At 33.8% G+C, this 22,433-nt stretch overlaps 2 protein-coding genes across 2 annotated transcripts in view; one reads left to right on the top strand and one right to left on the bottom strand.

Annotated features, from left to right (window-relative positions):
* Positions 1-5,325, top strand: part of Smp_172140 (hypothetical protein) — a gene marked incomplete at both ends in the record, with an annotated part of 17,578 nt that extends 12,253 nt beyond the window's left edge. The window contains 3 exons of the mRNA XM_018794806.1: positions 193-500; positions 1,782-2,006; positions 5,244-5,325. Coding sequence (XP_018649182.1) covers positions 193-500; positions 1,782-2,006; positions 5,244-5,325 — 615 coding nt within the window. The remainder of the gene's footprint in view (positions 1-192; positions 501-1,781; positions 2,007-5,243) is intronic.
* A 10,960-nt stretch (positions 5,326-16,285) lies between these two features.
* Smp_172130 (putative sumo ligase) overlaps positions 16,286-22,433 on the bottom strand; it is a gene marked incomplete at its 5' end in the record, with an annotated part of 31,704 nt that continues 25,556 nt past the window's right edge. Inside the window, 4 exons of the mRNA XM_018794805.1 lie at positions 16,286-16,476; positions 17,799-17,927; positions 18,294-18,943; positions 20,375-20,566. Of these exons, the coding sequence (XP_018649181.1) occupies positions 17,814-17,927; positions 18,294-18,943; positions 20,375-20,566 (956 nt within the window). The 3' untranslated portion in view covers positions 16,286-16,476; positions 17,799-17,813. The remainder of the gene's footprint in view (positions 16,477-17,798; positions 17,928-18,293; positions 18,944-20,374; positions 20,567-22,433) is intronic.

Raw genomic sequence — 22,433 nt, 5'->3', positions numbered from 1 at the left:
GATTTGTTAGGACTGCAACTGGTCAGTCTCTAATTGGCATATGTGCATACTGTGCGTATTGCAGTTCTAACAAATCGATGGGAAGATTCAAACAAACAATACTGAATGAATCATTATAAACACTGTAATTTTAAGAAAAATAAGAAATTCCAATCATGAATGTGATGTTTAACGTTCTTTTCTCAATTAAAGGAACGTGAAGCTGCCTATGAAGCTGAACAATTACGTATAAAACATGAGAAAGAACTAGAAATTACACGTTTACGTGCATTACAAGAAAAAGCATCGGATGAAGCCGCAGAACGTGATGCACTGAGAGCTAAACGCGCAGCTGAAGCTAATGAAAGAGAATGGAGACGTAAAGAATTATTAGCTGCACAGAAAAAAATTGAAACAGAAAATGAATTGAAATTAGCTAGAGCAGCGCAAGCTGAAGACAGAAAACGTCAGTTAGCAATTGAAGCTGGTCGTGAAAGAGTTGAATTTGAAAGAATTTTGAAGTAAATTATTTTGTTTCACACAATCAATTTTGCCCTTTATGCTATTTTATTTAAGTGGTAAATACGTTTGTTTGATAAATATTAACTATATCTTCACATATGCCGAATATACACAAATTTATTTCTAAATGTTTAGGATGTAATCTTAGTTGACACCCTATGGTATCGTATAAACAAAATGTCTAATCTCATAACTTCATTCGTAACTAAATTCCAACATTAATCCTTCGAGTTCGCTAGCGGGTTTTGAATCCAAAAGCTCATCAAGTTTCGGTTTAATGTTTAAACCATCAACCGCATAAATTACTGAAACTTATTATGTAGGTAAACTCTAAAAGTAAGATTTTTGTGGTCAAGTTATGTGAGGAGATTAGTAATGATTATAGTTGTCGAGATGATTGATCATGAAACATTTTATTCTCCAGAAATATAAACTGAAGACAGGCTCTTGAAGCATATTTTTTTGAGATCATATATCTTCTCCTTCTTTTAAATGACCATTTACATATGAATACACTGGCATTTCAATAAATTAAAACTTTATTTCACCCTAATCAAACTGTAACTTATAATAATTAAAGATCTCAAATAGTATTATTCTAAAAGATAAGGTTACAATACTACACTTTACCTCAGTAAGGTTTTTCTCTCCTATTTGTAAAATGTCAACTGACGTTCAAGATTTTAAGTAAAATATGAAAAAAGTACAACGAATCAATTAACATCATTGGACCTCTTCATATTTCTCATTTGACTCAACCGTCTGTTGATTTCATTTAAAACACAATAAGAGCAATAAAAATAATAAAAGGTGATTGGGAAAGAAGACAGTTTGAGAAGCTTGCTATAAAATAAGCGTAAGGTAATAAAATATTCATTTATTAAAAAGAAATAAAAAGCTAATGTAATATTGGTAGTGACTTTCACTTCAAATGATGTCACATAAAGTCATATACCCATTGCTCACTTTAGAGATAATCATATGTCATGTGAGTAAATACTGAGGATGAATAATTCACTGCTCAACTAACTTTTTCAATACTCGTGAGAATAGTGTATATCTGAGACAAGTACACTCAATCATAAAAAACCCAAAAAGGTTCACATAATTGGAAGCCGATAAGTTAATACAAAATACACGTTATATGTTACCATGAACAGAAACATTAACATTACGATTAACGATGTTTCTTAATTAGACTAACTATTTCCATTGGGTATCATTAAAAAAAGACTTCATGGATAAGATATGTTTTCACTTTAATTCATATACTTTTTAAGACGTCAACAAGAACTTGTAGAAAATGATAAACGCGCTGAATATGAAGCTAAACAGAAGAGTTTTCAAAATTTAAAAGATCTTCGCCTTCAAATATGTGAAAAAGAAAGAGAACGCATTGCAGAAAGAAATGCTGTATTTGAAGAAGGTCTGCGATTAAATGAAGAAGCAAGGTTAAGGCGTTTGCGTTTAAACGAAGCAAAAACACGTAAATTAAAAGAGTTAAAGTAAGTAGTTCTGTTATGTTATTAGTTATTAGAGGAACGCGAGAAGTGTTTTCCACCACATTGTATATCTTTATTACAAGCATACACCTGCATCTTAGTTAGTTTTACTTGTCTTAATGTAAGTTAAAACCGACAATATTTGCATTTATAATGCTTGTTTGAAGTAAAATCAATGTGTTGAAATACACTTTGAATGGTGTATAGTATTGGAATTTTGGAGTTCTTCGTCGTTTTTTAGTGGTTATTCAGCTGAATTTACCCCCGTCCCGTGGTGACGTTCACAAGTATACTACGATCTATTAATAATCACATCAAACCCCAGAACAGTAGTCCAATAGTCTTGTGAGTAACGGTAGCCAATAAATTGATATTTACTACCAGCTGTAAGGTATTCGGTTTCTTTGTTTGTCAATATTGCGAGCTGAATGTAAATATGTATTGGCTCATTAAATAGATACATATTTTCTGCATTCACGAATCGATTGAATAACCACTACTAATTAATATACGTTGTCTGAAATTATCTCAAACAAAATTTTGAACAATATTCTATGTATTAATTAAGTATTATACTGGCCTTCATTTATTATTCAAAACAACAACAACAACAACCACTGACACACCAACACTGTTGACCGTAATTATTATTTTCGTATTTTATACCAGCTACTGTCACGTACACACATTTATGACTGCTTTCAACAAAATAGATTGCCATAAGTCTTAAGTATACAATGCACAATGATAATGCTTCACGGGACCACACTATACAGAACCAAATCGACCATATCTGCATCAACAAAAAGTTCAGGAGGACGATGGAGGATGTGAGAACCAGGAGAGGAGCTGATATAGCATCCGATCATCATTTGCTGGTCGCCAAGATGAAACTAAAACTCAAGAAGCACTGGACAACAGAGCAGACAACATCATGAAAGTTTAATACTGCCTTTCTTCGGGATACTGAAAATCTCAAAGAATTAAAAAACGCCCTTAGCAATAGGTTCCAGGCCTTTCGCGATCTACTCACTGGAGGGAGAACTACCATGTAGAACAACTGGAAAGAGATCAAGGAGGCAATCACTTCAACATGTCATGAGGTTCTGGGCCACAAGAAGCACCATCACAAGGAATGGATCACTGTTGGTACACTGGATAAAATTGAAGAAATGAGGAACAAGAAGGCAGCAATCAATACCACCCGAACAAGAACAGAAAAAGCCAAGGCACAAGCCGAATACACAGAAGTAAACAAGCAAGCGAAGAGGAGCATCAGAACCGATAAACGTAAATATGTGGAAGATTTAGCAATGACGGCGGAAAAGGCTGCAAGAGACAATTGTATGACTCAACAAAGAAATTTGCTGGAAATTACCGTAAGCCAGAAAGACCAGTGAAAAGCAAGGAAGGCAAAGTAATCACCGACATTGAAGAACAACGAAACAGGTAGGTAGAACACTTCAAAGAACTGTTGAATCGACCAGCTCCACTGAACCCACCCAACATCGAAGCAGCACGCACAGACCTCCCAATAGATGTTGGCCCACCAACAATTGAGGAGATCAGCATGGCCATTAGACAAATCAAGAGCGGGAAAGCAGCGGGACCAGACAACATCCAGGTAGAGGCACTGAAAGCAAATGTAACAGCAACTGCCAAGATACTCCACATTCTCTTCAGTAAGATTTGGGACGAAGAACAAGTACCAACAGACTGGAAAAAAGGACTTCTGATCAAGATACCGAGGAAAGGCGATCTCAGCAAGTGCGACAACTACAGGGGCATCACTCTTCTCTCAATACCAGGAAAAGTCTTCAACAGGGTATTGTTTACCAGAATGAGAGACTCCGTAGACACCCAACTTTGAGATCAACAGGCTGGATTCCGTAAGGATCGATCGTGTACAGACGAAATCGCAACTCTACGGATCATTGTGGAACAATCAATTGAATGGAATTCATCACTCTACATCGACTTCATTGATTACAAGAAAGCATTTGATAGCGTGGACAGGACAACACTATGGAGGCTCCTTCGACACTACGATGTGCCTGAGAAGATAGTCAATATCATACGGAACTCCTATGATGGACTAAACTGCCAAATCGTCCACGGAGGACAACTCACCGACTCTTTCGAGGTAAAGACCGGTGTTAGGCAAGGTTGCTTACTCTCACCCTTTCTCTTTCTCCTGGCGATCGACTGGATCATGAAGACGTCAACATCTGGACAGAAGCGCGAGATGCAGTGGACAGCTAGGATGCAGCTGGATGATTTAGACTTCGCAGATGATCTGGCTCTTCTGTCACAAACGCGACAACAAATTCAGGAAAAGATGACCAGCGTAGCAGCAGCCTCAGCAGCAGTAGGTCTCAATATACACAAGGGGAAAAGCAAGATTCTCCGATACAATACAGCCTGCACCAATCAAATTACACTTGACGGAGAAGCTTTGGAGGATGTAAAATCCTTTACATATCTGGGTAGCATCGTCGATAAACACATCGGATCTGATGCAGATGGGAAGACCCAGATCGGCAAAGCAAGAGCAGCATATCTACCATTGAAGAACATCTGGAACACAAAACAATTGCCAACCAACACCAAGATCAGAATTTTCAATACAAATGTCAAAATAGTTCTACTGTATGGTGCGGAAACTTGTAGAACTACGAAAGCCATCATCCAGAAGATACAGGTGTTTATTAACAGTTGTCTACGCAAAATACTTCGGATTCGTTGGCCAGACACTATTAGCAACAAGCTACTGTGGGAGAGAACAAACCGGATTTCAGCGGAGTTAGGAATCAAGAAGAAGCGCTGGAAGTGGATAGGACACACATCTAGAAAAGTACTCAACTGCGTCACAAGACAAGCCCTCACATGGAATCCTAAGGATCAAAGGAGAAGAGGAAGACCAAGGAACACATTACGCCGAGAAATGGAAACAGATATGAGAAGAATGGACAACAACTGGATAGAACTAGAAAGGAAGGCTCAGGACGGAATGAGTTGGAGAATGCTGGTCGGCGGCCTATGCTCCATTGGGAGTAACAGACATAAGAAAGTAAGTAAGTAAATAAACACGATGGTAATAGCGTTTAACGAGAGAGAGATTGTGTGTAAATATAGTTTGTATAATTCACGAAAATTAATCTACCTATTGTTTTATTGATCTTAACTCTTAATGTTCTACAGAAGAATGATTAAAAAAAATAAAACATTTTCAAATTTTAGAGAGGCTGGTATACCAGATAAATATCTTTCACAAGTTGAAAGGAAAGTTGCACAGTTCGGCAATTTTCGATCAACGGATTAAATAGAAAATATAAACAAGTGAAAATCATTGTCTATTGGACTGCAATTTTTATTATTTGAACAAGAAGATAAAAAAAAATAGGATAATTATTATGAAAAGTGATGAACTAAACGAATGAAGAGTAATATACTACTCATTAATTTACTTAAATTTTGTTCCGAAAACAAATTACATCTGAAATACATTTAGTTGGTATTTCAAAATGGAATGTATGAAATTCAGTAACTTTTGTCAATAGTAAGATTACTTTCAAGAATATTGGTTTCACACTTTTTGCTTCTAAATGTTACGTCTAATCATTTTTATTTGATTTATATGTGATTACTTCATTAACTATACATGCGTATATATATATGTCATAGTGAACAAGAAGTTAGGTGGGGAAGGCCAATTAATTATCAAATACATAATTACACAGTTACGTAGCAGAATATGAAAATCATATATTAAATACGTCATTTGCACATCCTTTTTGGGTTTCCCGTTATATGCTTTATTATTCTTCTAATTGTGTTGTTATCTCGTTAGCCCTCCGATTTCCTTCTTGTTCTCTTCATTTCAATTTTCTGAGGGTAGGCATTCCTCCTACGATTAGTGCTACATACTACTTATATCTGTCAATAAGTGTTATATCCTATAGTTCCATGAACGTGTGTTACCTCATGTCTTGGTAACATATGCTTATCACAAAGAAATATTAGTTTCGGTTGTTTATCACACTATTGTATAGCACAAAGCAATTGATCTTTTAATGGATCTTTATATACACTTAGGAAAGCATGATTATTAAAGTTTTTCACTGTACTAAATATTTTATTATTTTGAGTTTGAGGACGCTAGTTTATAACGTCTGTGACAAAAATAGTAATTAAGTGCATAAAACTTAACCTGAGTGTTAAAGTTTACTGAAAAGCTTTAAGGTGCTGGTGTCGATCCCTGATGAGAGGATGAACGCGCATACCAGTGAAGTCCTGCACTTGTTCATCTTCAATGATTATCCAACAAAGTTCGGTTTGTGAACAGTCTCCACATCTCCTTACACTAAAAAAGCAACCCGTTGAGTCGGTTTTTATACGTTTATGACTCATTTGATATGATGCGCTTTGTAAGTTACTTTTATCTTTGTTCAGTTAAATCACATAACCAAATGAAATTAAAAGGTCACACTAGTCAATAAGGTAGTCAAGCGTATTCATTGAAAGTGGATATAATATTATTTTGTTTATGGATTGTACGGTTTAACAAAAACAATATGAAATAGTAAATTGAAATAATTAAATAAAAGTACATTGATATATATAGTGATGAAATTCACTATTTTGAAAAATGAAGGCTTCAGTCATAAAATAATTAAAAAGAAGGTAGTGTTTGGGGACTGTTTCATCTCATTCTCGGACTTAATATAGAGTGACGATAATTCAATGTCATTTCCACAAACAACCAATGAAATGATCAAAGTTTTTGACTAATTAACCTATAACTGCTGTCGGTGAATAAGTTCTGTCTTGTCTAACCAAGTTACCGTGATTAGCGTACTTAATTTTTCTTGTTTTGGCGCAAAACTGATATAACGAATAAAAATAGATGGTTAAAATTATGTTGCGGCTAGTGCGATCAAGGAGTAATTACAGGAGAATAGTTGTATCATCTCTCTCTACTCCGATTATCGATTAGCTCGTCTATCTCGCAAGCAGGACCGGTGTCCTTTTCTTAGCCCACTAACAATGAACAATGAACAGCAACTAAGAACTTAACACTGACTGGCCATCAAGCTCCTTCCAATGAAGCGTCAAATCATAGACAAATACAGGAAGCAGGTTAGTTCTCGCTTTTACTCTATTCAATCATGATTCAGAACTCATGCAATAGTATCCCTGAAATGTCTAACCAAACAGAGACACAATATGCACATGACTTGATCATAAGTGATGTTAAACTAAAGTGATGGGGAAATAAATAATTAATTATGAATCTGGAACAATAAGTCATATGATAGCGGTTTATGAGTCAAACGTAAGCTCGGAAACAGAATATATAAATACTGAAATAATTACGAATTAAAGTATAAATAGTAATTCTTCATATGATAGTACCAAAAGTTATACTTTCACACCACTTACTCCATTTCATTAAAAACATTTCTAAAGATGTACAGTCCTATCGGAATAAACGTTTTACTGAGTATATTGCTATTACTGCTATCTTTTCAAGCTCAAGATATATATAGGATTAGTAAAGACAGAATTTGATTTCCCTGTATAATTGCAGATAAAGGATTTTTAATTATGGCAAACAATGTCACAAAGATGATAACATTATTGAAAATAGCAAAAATGCATTAATACTCTGTAGTTAGTTAGAAAGATGACAAAAGTTTGAAAGGATTATCTAATTAGGTTTCTTTAAATTGTTTATAACAATAATCATAAAGTAGTAGTTCAGCACTAAAAAGAGTTGATATATCATAGAAATTACATAAGAATCTGTAGATATTTTCAAAGTAGTCATTTATCAAACTTTTTAGAACTTCTTCATGAAAATATGGAAGTCTTCACAAAACATGTTTGAAGGTTGAATTTAGTATAAAAAATGAATAAGAGTTATTTCAATTTGTTTTAATGGGGTATGTGAATATGTACCTTTATTAATTATTATGTAAATCTAGTGATCATACAGGATATTACACTACAGTTAGAATTAGAATTAATCATTTTGATTATTTACTTACTTACGCCTGTTACCCCTCGTGGGGGAGAATAGGCCGCACACCAGCATTCTCCATCCAACTCTGTCCTGGGCAATCCTTTCTAGTTGTTATTCATCCTTTTCATATCTGCTTCTATTTCCCGACGTAATGTGTTCTTTGGCCTTCCTCTTTTCCGATTTCCTTCCGGATTCCAAGTTAAGGCTTGCCTCGCAATGCAGTTTGGTGATTTCCTTAATGTATGTCCTATCCATTTCCAACGTCTTTTCCTAATTTCCTCTTCAGCTGGAAGCTGGTTTGTCCTCTCCCATAAAACGCCGTTGTTGATAATATCCGGCCAGTGAATTTTGAGTATTTTGCGTAGACAACTGTTTATAAATACTTGTACCTTCTTGACGATGGATGTAGTAGTTCTCCACGTTTCAGCTCCATACAGTAGGACTGTCTTGACGTTCATATTGAAGATTCTCACTTTGAAGTTAGTTGACAGTTGTTTTGAGTTCCATATGTTCTTCAATTGTAGAAATGCTGCTCTTGCTTTGCCTATTCTCGCCTTTACATCGACATCAGATACTCCTTGTTTATCAAAGATGCTTCCCAGGTACGTGGATGTTTCCACCTCTTCCAGAATTTCGCCATCAAGTGTGATTGGGTTGGTGTTCTCCGTGTTGTATTTGAGAATCATTGTGATTAGAAGAAACTAAGCTTGATAAAGCATTCATTGATTGATGTTTAACTTAGATACTTTGTGTTTGTCTTAGCATGTTAATATGAAAGGTGATCAAAAATATGCTTAAAAATCATAATGAACTAACTAACAAAATGTATTTATTTGACGACCAGAATGCTCGGAATGTGAAGTAATAAAAGAGTAGCAGACGACTTCTCACTTTTTATTTATTTATCAGTAATTCCTCAGAATACCGGTAATTGTAATCCATGCTGTTTATTCAAATTATTTTGATTCACACATGTTTATGAGGCTTCGGATATAAACCTGACTTGTACTTTGTGTCTCCTACTGGACAACTGACTCGAATGCTGAGCCGATCACCGTCAAGTGATTTGTAATCGAACCAGAAAAGTAACGAAATTGGCACTGGACTTTCAAATAAATAATTGATCACAAGCTAATGTTATCCTTTGTCGTATTAGATTTTGTAAGATCATACATTTTTTATATCTAATTCACATAATTTAACCGCACTTGGAAAAAATACCTTATTTACAAATAACGTTGTTATTTAAGTTACATTACAATCAGATTATCGTATATGCAGCTTGTCATTTGATTACGATTACTATTTCATTGACTGAATTATTAAGCGAACACTATACCACGAGCCTAGATAAATTTGAACCAATTAAAAAGTTTTGAGGCAAATAGCAGGCTGCTAAGATACTCAAACTCGCTGAAAACTGTCTGATACAGATTACAATCAGTCACTTTTAAAAAATCCATAAAAAATATATGTTCTACCACTAGGTGAGCTAAAGGTTAACTTAGTGACGCTTGATTGACTTAAGACAATGATTGCTCACCAGAAAATCACAACTTAGTTGAGTCAGTTATACAACAGATTTATTATTAGAAACCTTCAAATTCTACACTTGCAAGTGGATTATACGAATAACATTATTTATTTCGAAAATAAATCATTTACATGTAGATCACAATGTTATAAGTAATAACTGATGAATATGTCTACAACAGAACAGAGTTTACTATAAAGAAAACTTTTATGTCACTGAGTTCTATGTATTTGTTGTAAGAGTGGATGGAAGACTACAGAGTTAGTGTTTCACTGTATTTATTAAAAGTAGGAAATTGTCTAAGTGACTTTAATTTATTCTGATCTCAAGTTCTACTCTATTGATAGTATCTCGTTATTGATATAATCTGTACATTTATGATTCAACATAATGAGACACTTCTCTCTACGAGATTGAATGAAGAAAACTAGTGAATATTTTTTAATCAGTCAACAAACAATGATTCTCATTTATAAGGTGATGAGCCAGTAATAATGAAGATAGATATAACAGGCAGATAATGTTTATTAAAATACATTCCACAAATATTTTAAATATTTACACAAAAAGTGGATAAGAAGCTGAAATATTGCATGAATGTGCAGAGAATACCTCATCGTGACCAAAGTTATAGCACTCTCAGTGCCTTCTGAAAATAGTTTAGCTAGCAGTCGTGAATGTCTAATATTCCTTGAAGTCGTCCACAGTTACCCGATGAGTCTGGTGGTAATTAGTTTACCTTTTCAAACAAAATGGATGACGCATGCAAACATCTAAATATTGATTCGATAAACCAAATTCAATTCAACTACAATGTGTTTGTATGTAGTGTGCAGTCATCTTATAATTTTGTATAAAAAGTTTAACATGTAAGGAGCAAGAATTATTGTTATTTCTTCAGGGTTCGACAGCTAAATTTTGTTGTTAAATTAGTGGTTGATAAGCAAAATATGGATGGTCTGAATGTTCTTTTGGTTTAACTGATTCGACAAGTTGACATGGTGCATAGATCTAAAGAGAATAAAGTAAGCATCTTATTTTGCTGATAACTGACAATCTAAAAATAACTGTTCAAACAAACGAAGAAAATGTATGAAACATCAACTAACAAATTACAAAAGCCAATTTATTAATAAAATTGATATCTCTTGTTTATTTGTATAAAGATCCAGGTCAATATCCTGTCAATTTATTGATACTGTTAAGAGAGCGTCTAAACGTGTTAAAAAAACTAAGTAAACATGACCCAGGACTTGATTTTAAAAGAACAAGGGGTGTAATAAAGAAGGAAAACTAAGCTTTTCAGTTAATCATTTACAATGAACTTTCTAGTACGTAGCCGGCTAAAAAAGGTCAAAGTGATAGGAAAGAATAACTATATAACTCAGTAAATTAACTATATTTATTGATTCTAGTTACTTAATCTTACAATATTTATCGATTATCTCCACACAATAAGTCATCACCAAGTGCTACTCGATTTAATTTAGTCAAATTAAACTACTGAGTAGTATAAAGAAACTATTCAGAATTCAATGCTTTCAAACATAGTTATTAGTTTATTTTTAGTGCATAAGAAATCTTCATAGACTGTCTCTTTGCCTTATTTCTTGTATCGGTCCATAACAACTTTTATTTAGTCATAATATCGGTTAAGTGCTCTGGCGCGAGACTAGTAGGTCCTGGGTTCGAATCTCGTGAGAGCGGGTTCGTGGATGCGCACTGCTGAGGAGTCCCATGATAGGACGAAACGGCCGTCCAGTGCTTCCAGGTTTTCCATGGTGGTCTAGTTTCAATTGACTCACGCTTTCAACTATGAAAATACTAAATCTCCACAAAACTCCTGATTATTTAAAATAATTTGTTTTAGACATGGCCATGAAAGAATAAAACGTTCAGGAATAATATCTATCACCTTAATTAAAAAACAAAACTGAAATGTTTTTGTAAAACTTTAAAACTGAATTTAAAAAAAAAAGATTATTAAAAACTAGGTTAGGATAACTATGAAAGTGAATTGTGAACCTTGGTAAAATTATCTAGAGAATATAAAGTATTCAGAAAGAGCGTGAATAAAATGATAAATAGGTCGAAAGTTGGAAGTGAACACAATGTAACCAAACAAATTTGTACTGATAGTGCTGCAAGGAAATTAATCTTCACATAAATGTTTGAGCAAACTAAAGTTGCTATGAGAAGTGACTGAACAATTTATGCTAGTTTCCTTGATTATAAGATAATTTTTCCAATAAGGTTATTCCAACCATGAATCACCATAATATAGAATAAAAAGACCTACCTAAGATTAATAACATAAGGTGCTGTTCTCTAACTTAATTTCTGCTTGAAAGACACTATGCACGGAAATTATGATTACTCAAGAAAAAAGTGATGAAATGTTTATTGGACCTACGAGTCAAAAGTTTGATGCGATTAGTTAGAAGCTATGCTACTAAAAATGCTACTAAAATAACAAGGTCCTGATTGGCTGTTAACATACTGCTACTATGGAATCTCAAGGTCTTTTAGTTACTATAATACCCCTGTTTTTCTGTACATAATTGAACCTTGTAGTAAAGTGCTTCTCTGATACTCGTGTCTTCTCTCTGGTCTTTCAAGTCGCTGAGTAGTGCTAGCCTGGGGTTATCTGAATAGCTAGGATCCGAATAAAGCGTTCAACCGTACAAGACATATCAGTGGCGACGGGGAAAAACTACAAGACATATCATTATGATTACTCAAGAGGAAAGTGATGAAATGTTTATTGGACCTACGAGTCAAAAGTTTGATACATATCGATGTGAAGAAAGAAATGAAAAAGCGATGGAGAACGACAGAAGCTACTTCTGGGATATCTTTTCGCCTAAATAATGTACTAACATTTAGTTTTTTGTATGTTTAATTCTGTGAATCATAAACTTTTATTCATTGCGTAAGTCACTGCCGTACTACTTTTTATTCCGAAATTACTGTAATTTAAATGTGATCTTTATATCCCATTTTTCTACAATAATGTCTTATATTGAACATAATTGCATTTTTCTCATTCCTTAGGCGGTGTGACCACGTTATTCACATATGCCTTTTTGAGTTAGTTCGAATTAGTAGTAAGCCGGATGACCTATCCAGCTTATCGTCTTCCCTTCCTCTGCTTGCCAACTTATCAGGTCCTTGATAGAATAGTTTCCTTCTAACTGCCTTTAAGACTGTCCAGTCACAATCGAGCCCATAAATAGCAAGTCTTGAGGACCCTTCAAGGCCTTAAACCAGAAAGAGACAATCCTCTCTCCATGTTTGTTAAGCACATATAGTGGGCAAACAGACCAAGGAGTGACACATACACCAAGATCTTGGAATACGAACATTTTAACTTTTCAATGCTTGATTTTACTAATTGAATCTATCATAATCTTTTCGTTTGTAAAACGCACCACTTAATGTAAAGTTAACAATAAAATTAAACCTGAGTACATAGGTAGAATCTGTTACTCCAGCATTCTACTCACTGTTCTTTATGCATTTCGCAGCAAAAATGAATGATTAGCATTCAACTAAATGTCCACCGTAAAATGCTTGTTAAAATAAATATTATCTCTTATATACATACTATCATATGTAGCATGTAGTGAGAATGTTTGAACAATGTGAATAATCAAATTATATGTACATATATGTAATTCCCTACTTTCAAAAGTATTATCTAGAAAATTTTCTGCAAAAAGGATTGTTTGCTACTTAGCTGCTCAACAACACAAAAAATACATTAGCTAAGTGTTCAATAGAAGTAGTTATCTACATTTTTAAGTAACATAAACTGTGAATTAAAAGTTTACTTCCTGACAAAAGTTTATCTGTCGGACTACATAGGCACATCGTACGATCAACCGCAATCTTGAGATTAGTCAATCAAAAGTCACTTAGGGAAAAATTGTATTTAACGCAAATATACTCGCTTATTTATGTGGTCAGATACCTAAACAAAGTAGGCGAACTACACACAAACGCTTGCCGTGTACATTCATTCGGTAAATCAATGTCTCCAAAAAACCAAAATCCTGAAGATTTTGACTTCTAACTAATGTGTATCATTAACTCCTGACCCATAAGTTTAACGTTAGCTATCCTATAGGTAAAATCTCGCCTTTTATTGAAAAAAATAAAAATTCAATACCCTTTAAAGGGCTTTAAAAATAACGAACGTGAGGATTACGTGATAATCACTAAGTCGAAACTAGAGGAAGAAATAACTGACCACAATGGTCATGATTAAATCAGATGACGGTTGGATCCGTTTGACATGGAGCCAATGAGAAGTGACCTAACGGACAAGTGCATCTCATTGGCTAAGAAATGAATCAATTTCCTGAGGATCAGAGTGGTATATATATAAATGAGCATTTGTGCATTTTATTCAGTAGCCCAATACACTTCCCCGCTCAAGTAGTCAGTTGTGGGATTAGTGTGTAGCACACCATGTATCAGCATCAGAATCCGGACACCACCTGTCACAACAAAGTAATATTCTGGAAAGGGTTCAGCGAAAGATGGCTACTAGGAAAATACTGAAACAGAAAGTAGACCCAGTAGAGAATATTTCTGCTACAACTCCTAAACATATTTCTTGGAACTAAGACTAATAGACCAGCTGTTCGAAATGCATAGGCTTCATAAGTTAATTTTTCCTGTTTAGGTCAGTTGTAATGAACGAAGACTCGGGTTAGGGACGACCAACTATATTTTAATACAAAATTACGGAAATTCTTGGTAAATTATGAGAATCATAAATGAAATGCTTCATTTGTGAATTTCCAACATTTATCTTTCACATTGTGTATGATTTTTTCGATTCACGATTCCTTTCTAATTTCGCTTCCGTTTTCTTCAAGTCAACAATCATAGCCTTCTGCTACAAGGTTTTCCACTTCTAATTGGCGGCACATACTACTTACATCTGTCGACATAAGTAGCACAGACCACACAGTCGCTGATGTATATCAATTCCTCTATTCTGGGTTTATTGAAAATACCTAACAAATGAGTAAATATCTAGAAAACATGGGATCTTAGCTAACGGTGTCTTTGACAGCTCGGTTGACAGGATGTTCCCGATCCCTTCAAAAAACTGGATTTTCTTTAGTCTTATTTGTCATAACTGATATTCCCAATCATTGCGTGAATAGGTTTGTTATACTAACAGGAGTTAATGTTATCTCGTCATCTTGTTAAGGCTTGTTATTGGTAAAAGCAAGAGCATTGGTTTAAAAATGAAATAAGTATACTCGGGATAAAGATTTATAGATTGGATTTATGATGAATGCATATATTTAGTGATTTCGACTATGCCATTCTGACATGGAACCACTTCAAGCCTTATTTCTTGGTAAATTTATCATCGAATCACAATTTTCAAACAGATAAGCGCACAATTTCTTCCTATATTACAGTGGATTCCGAATGAGCGTCTATACAGTTAGAATATGAAACATTCGTAATTAACAAACCATAATAATGAGACAGCATAACATTTCTTTTAGATCTAAAGAATAATGACTTACAGCCCTCTGGATAAAAGACTACATAATTAAATTCTGATGGAACTTAGTGACTGGTTTAAGTAATTAGCAATGAACTACAAGTAGTGTGGAGTCTAATGATACAATTTGGATGTTTAAGTAGAAGTAAACGTAACATGAGGCATAGAATGATGAAAATTAAACGTTTATACACCAAGAGCTGCAATAGATCACTAATTTTTTATTGACGATTAATGCAAAATGATTTCAGTAGACGTCTTGGTGATCATACCCATGAGAAACAATTATTGCTTTCTAATTCAATAAACGCATCTAAATATAACTGAAATGGATTAATTAAAATTATCCATGCACAAAAACTTACGATGAAAAACAACAATCCAGTAAGCATGAAACATGAAAGAAAAGAGGAATTAATTTTATACAAGTTCAAGTCTCTTTTATACAAATCACGTGTTTCCCTTAAATAAACATCATTGAAATACACTAACACTTTAAAACATTTACAAAGAATATAGTTATAAAACTCAACATAAACAGGAGAATATATGTAGACATCCACTTAGATTTGATTACAATCAAAGTCGCAGAGAGACAGCATGAATAAAATGATGATGATGATAATAATAGACATAACTGTATTTTATACAACAAGAAGGTAGATAAAGAAAACTATATATAATGAATTGGTTGGTCAGTTAATAAACCTAGTCAACAACAGGTGAACAATAATCTGATAGTAAAATGCGGTAACAAATATGGCGCCCTTTATTAGTAAATTTAATGTAACATGTACCATACTTGGAGTATTGAAATTTAAAATAGCGCTGATAAGATACATGTACATCTACATATATTAATCCCAATGTCAAGTGCATGCCGTCAAATCAAAACGAATGATAATGTCAGATACAGAGTAAAGAAGCATGAAGTAGTTTTTGATTTATCCATGCCTTTTTACTAAACTTCATCAGTTGACATGATGTCATATAGTGAGCAGTAGAAAATAAAAAAGATTGACTGTATATGTACGATAGATAAATAATTCCTGTTACATTTTGTTTATTCAGTAGTAGTCTACATTAAAAATAAAAAATCATTTACAGAAAAAACTAACATGGAAAAGAAAAATGCAAATGTAATCTGTATAAATTCTGTTATACATTTTAGAAAAAAAGAAAAAGGCAAGAAGCGAATGAATGATTATCATCTATCTTCAAAAATGAATGATATTTACAAATCAATCTTTTTGTTTAAGACAAAAAAAGGCAGAAAGAAAGTAGACTATTTATATAAATGTGTACATCCAATTAATAGAGGAAAAAACTTCATCAGGAATAATGAAACTGTTATCTTCTTTTTTTTTTCATTGGGAAAATTCTAAAAAGAAAATGAAGTTACACTAATAAAACTAATAGTCAACAATAATAAATTCAGTAATAATCTATAGAAAACCGACAATAATATTGACGGTTAATAGGAAATTAAATGAATGTGACTTTTATCCACCTTACGTACTCTATAGGTTTAGGCACACTCAATTGATGAGATGACATCCAGTATATACCTAAATGAATTTCAAGAACGTTAATAAAACCAAGTACATAGTTGTGTAATAAGGTTTTATTTATTAGACAAAGATTAGAGATATTACTTGACGTCATAAACTGAGGGTAGATACATCGAGGTTCATACAGTTCAACGAATAAATATATAGACCTAAGCCATAGTTGTAGACTAATTAGATTTTACCAGCCTTATTCATATGCGATGCATTCAAATATAAATACAAATGACAGTATCCCGCTTTCCTCAGATCTGTCGAAATTAAGGCATCACTGGGAGATTAGTAGTCAGTAAATGTGGATGATAATTATGAATAAATGATCGTGAAGTTGAAAGTGGATTTATGAGTGAGAAAGGCAAACCATCCACCCATATTTTTTTCTTTTTACAACTGAAATAAATGGGACACGTTATGCACGCTAAAACTGTAGCAGTAATTTTCACTAGAGCTTGAAGTATGTTTTAAATGAAGATAACAAGTCGACTCATAGAACAAAGGACTGTTTATCTCAGATATCTAGAAGAATGCAAACGATATAATCTATTGGGTTATCCCAGTATCTGGAAACCTTAGAATATTAACGAAATCATACAGCTGTATTCAATTTTTATGAAACACATAATGAATCTCGACTCCCCATCTTTTATGTACATTTAAAAACCCTAATATTTTTTTGCCGTATTGTTATGAAGTACAGAAGCTTGACTTAATCCATTACTGTTCCAGCTCTCGAACTTTTTAGTCTATATGTTTGTTGCGTCCAGATGTTTATCTAAGAATTAAACAGAAGAAATAATATCACATTTACATATTCCAGAGTACTGCTACAATGCTTTGCCGCAATAGTCTGAATGTAACTATAGTACATTTATATTACCAAATAGAATACCTAATTAATTTCCGTTAGGGTTGAAGTAAATTCATCAGGAAACTTAAATAGATTACACTGTAACATGATGGGAATAACTACTGTTACTTAATTACTTACTTACGCCTGTTACCCCTCGCCAAGGAGCATAGGCTGCTCACCAATAACTACTGTGTAAACCTAATAATATTTTACATATAATTTAAATTAAAATTACATAAATATGCAATTTTTTAAAATAAAACATGTTGTTCACATCAAATTTACCGATTTAAAAAACCATCAATGAAATCCTCTACGTGAGTCAACTGAGTTACCACAATATGTTGAATTAGTCATATCAGATGATCTCATTTGTGAATTATGATGAAGTGGATCTCTTGGCAAAGTGTTATTCTAAATGAATAATAATGAAAAAGAAATTATTATACAAATCTATTGTATGTTACTAATGTATAAGCATGAATACGCAGTACTACTGATAAATTAAATTATATTACTTAATAACAAAACAATTAAATACAGACATCATATAGAAATTTATTCAAAAGATATCTCTGTTAAATAATTCTGTTCTGAATTCAAATAATTTAAGTGAACAAAATTAGAATGACTGATAAAACCTCTAGTTAACTTAAAAGGTCTATACAATACAAATAGAGTAACAAAAAACCATAATGTACTATTCGAAAAGAAAAAAATTGAGTAAATTTCATTCTAAAATAAACAGTTAAATTCCAACAACAAAAAATTAGGACTTACCATTACATTTCTGTGGTGAGTTTCATAAGGACCACGAATATGAGATGATAATTGTCTATTATGCGGATAAATTGTTCCAGAATCGGATGTAGGATAACTAGCATGTCTTGAAGATGGATAATAGCAGTATGTTCGATTAGCGTTATTAATATTATTATTGCCAGATTCATTAGGATTATAATATGAATATCGACTGCTTGCATTTGGTGTATGTTCATTGTGATAAAAATGATCGGAAGATTGACCTGAATGGAATGTTGACGACGTCAGTCTGTTGCTATGATATCCATCAGATGGCATCTGTCGAGTTATATTGGAATGATATGTATAAGGATTTGAACCAGATGGACTATTTGTATACCGTCTAGAACTATTATAACCACTACTATTATTATTAGAATAGGATCCCTGAGATTGAGTTGAAGACCATCCATAATGTTGACTATGTGGAATTTCAATCCGAGGGACTTTTGCTGTTGGATAAAAATACTGACTGGATTCATTTGAAATAGATGTAGTTTGAACGGTTGAACTGCAACGTGATCCATTATTATTACTTACAGATTGAGTCCCAGATTGATAGAAATTCAACGATGAAAAATTATAATCTGACGAGCTTGGACGTTTACCTCCACATGTTGCTGAAGTGACTGAAAAACACAAGAGTTAATTCTTGTTATAAGGGTGATCAAAATGCCTATAATGAATGCCGGGGTATTTTAGTAAAACCTTTACCAATATGACATCTTTGCAAAAAAATATGGCTTGTAAAGAAAAGCGAGAGAAATAATAAATCATTTTTAAGACTAATATACGTATATCTATCTTTTGCGGTGCTAATGTTGTTATTACGTCTGAAGTCGACTCTGTTAGGTTTGGTATGTCATCGCTGTTACGTGCGGATCGCCTCAGTTGTGTCCGCAGTTTTACTGCTTCTTTACTTGACAATCGACAACCATAGCGATTCACATGACGCAAAGAACACGAAAGACTGGTGCAGTAGAAATTTAATGACTCTCCAAAAACACGTCCACAAACGAATCATAAAATCACGTCTTCGTTAGACCAAAATACGATCATTTATATACTTTTACACACGCTTAATAATATCATATGTGAAAAAATAGAGTTACTTCAAAAACACACATAGGATATAGTTCATATGCATTGATACGGGGAACATGAATATCACACGGAACAAAAGTTCACAGTCGTAACATTGAAAGAAGTTTACGCTGAATTTACACCAGAAATATTTACTTTGAAACGTCACATACTAAGTTCACATATGTCACCCAGGTCGAAATCGATAGTGAAATGATACAAAAAAATATCGACCGAAATAATGTTATTTTTTTATCCCATCACAAAAGTCAATCAACCTAGTCGTTGAGGTGTAGATAATAAAAGGTAAAAGGCAAGCCAATGTATAAAATTTAGACCCAGTTTCTACCATAATGAAAAATGTAGTTAACATGACAATTTTAGGATAACTAATACTGAGGCTTTGCTTTGCATACGTAAGACTCCTTTCTGGACACGTTTTTTGGAGAGATCATAGGCGGAATAAGTATGAATAAAAGTTGTGATGAAATTATGTTGAAGATTAAAAAAATTAAGACATAACAATGTTCCCTTTGATCGCATTGACACAAATCCAGTTGGTATCTACATGGACACCTAAATAAATGCGGACAATCCCTTGATGTACTCAGGTAAATAACTTAGACTGCAGTGCAAATAATCATATCGTTCTGTTATTCATAACAATATGATCATCTTAGCTGCACCTAATCCATTGATGAAATAAAATTAATATTGACAATTCGGTTATATGACTTTCGAAAATAAATGATACTCATTAGACGCTTAATGAAAAACATTTAGGTATCTTCCATAAGCAACATCCAGACACAGTATCTGGGTTTGCGCAGCCCTTGAGTGAAGAAGTTAGTTCACTTCTGTAATAAGTGAATAAATTGGATATGTGAAGTTCATGTTTCGACAGTCAGTATGACAGCGAAAAGATATTTGTTAACTAAAACCCCGTTTTACACGTGATATATAACAATAAAGCTTACCAATTGAAGGTAAACTAACAGGAACATCTGATTGAGTAACAGAACAAGGTATGTTAGTAGCCGGTCCTTGCACTTGTTTCTGTTCACTGCTAACAGGAGGATAACGCCTTTGATTTGAAGAGGCATTGATTACAGAAACATTAGGAACTACAAGATTTTGGCTAACACTAACTGATTGTGTAGAATTTGATTCTGATGAATAAACAGGAGGTATAGAAATTGATTGATTACAACTTTTAGAGTAAGAAGCACTTGATAATGTTATCGAAGACGGTCTATTACTCGTATGTAATGAAAATGGAGGTTGATAATTGCTTTCAGAATAATGAGAAGATTGAGATAAATCACTAGGAGGAAATTGAGGTGATAAGGATGATGATGACGATGATGATGAAGAATGTGATGTTACTGTATTTACAGGACGCGAAGAAGAATTATTGTCTTTTGTAGGAACTTGAATGCTACCTAGGAAAAAATCCATAAGTTTTTAAGTTTTTTTTCGAAGTAAATTAAAGAATTCAGTGAAACATTTAGAGAGAGAGGAAAAAAAGTTAAATAAACGTCTAAATTATAGGTTACTTATATTTTGACCGACTTGAAAAAAAACCCACGTGTCTATATGATCTATGGTTAGTCGGGCAGTCAGCCGTCAGTTACAAAGTAGGATCAGGCAACTAATGTTTCTTCTTCGCATTTGCACTCAGCAATCGTCATTTCCTATTTTTTCAACGAAAATCTAAACCGAACTTCAGCCATTATTTATTGATTTGAACACATAAATATTGGTACTAAACAGTCATTCAGACACAACGTAAGACCAGGCACATATATGCATCAGTCCAGGTTTCCATATCTCATTAGCACAACAAGATGAACACCAAATACATAGAAGTAGTTAATTTAATGGTGGCAATATATAAAAGAAAGATTATATATAAAGATATAGTACAGGAAGAAAGACAAATATGAAACAATTTTAATCTCACTGGTTAAGGGAAATTAAAGAGTGTATACACCTATGCCACTTAAATCAATTCTGAGCCATATCACCCAGAGTCTCCAACCATTGGTTACGATAGTCACGCGGAACCCAACCAAATAGTCTGCATCTACCAACATGGTCCAGACTAGAAGTTAGTGACTTCAAGCACTGATGCCACGTTTTCGTTTGGCCGACCCTAACTCTCTTCCAACCATCCTCTACACTAGTCAGTATGGCGCGTCGTGGTAATCGGTGTTCAGGCATACGTAACACGTGGCCCAATCATCTGAGTCGATGAAGATTCACAACCTCATCAACTGATTTACCATCACTCCCTGATACCCTGTGTCTGACCTCACTATTACTTACCCGGTGATCCCAGTAGATGCGAGCTATATTTTCAAGGAATCTGTGGTCAAATACTAGTAACTTACGAGTATCTTCTGCTCTTAATGGCCACGTGTTATTATCCTATAAATAAAATCTGTAAAATAGCTTAAGCTTACGATATGATGATTGTAAATTTATATAAAAGGATTTAAAAATTTAGATACAATGCATCGGCTAAAAAATGTATTCATATGCTAATGGAGAAAACAAAATTATACAAACTTAAAATTAATTTCTACCAAAACGGTTTTTTTTCTGAATATTGTAGTAATTCTTGATAGTTGACTTCATGGGTGGATTAGAGCTAGACCACCATGGAAAACCTGAAAGCACTGGATGGCCGTTTCGTCCTAGTATGGGACTCCTCAGAAGGGCGCACACCACGACCCCGCACGCGGGACTCAGACCTAAGACCTTCGGTCTTGAGGACGAAAAACTTAGTGGTCTAAAGGTTAAGTGTCGTCCGCGAGACCGAAGGTCCTAGGTCCGAGTTCCGCGTGCAGCATCGTGAGATACGAATTGTTATAGATTTCCATACTAGGACGAAACGGCCGTCCAGTGTTTTCAGGTTTTCCATGGTGGTCTAGTTTTAATCTACTCATGAATTCAACTATTACAAATTAAAATTAAGTGATAATGTAACAAGTTCATATTGATAATTCTCTATTATGCAATGTGTGATTGGAG

This window comes from Schistosoma mansoni, chromosome 1 (genome assembly GCF_000237925.1).
Source record: "Schistosoma mansoni strain Puerto Rico chromosome 1, complete genome".
NCBI lineage: Eukaryota > Metazoa > Platyhelminthes > Trematoda > Strigeidida > Schistosomatidae > Schistosoma > Schistosoma mansoni.
This window is presented reverse-complemented; position numbering and strand designations above follow the sequence as displayed.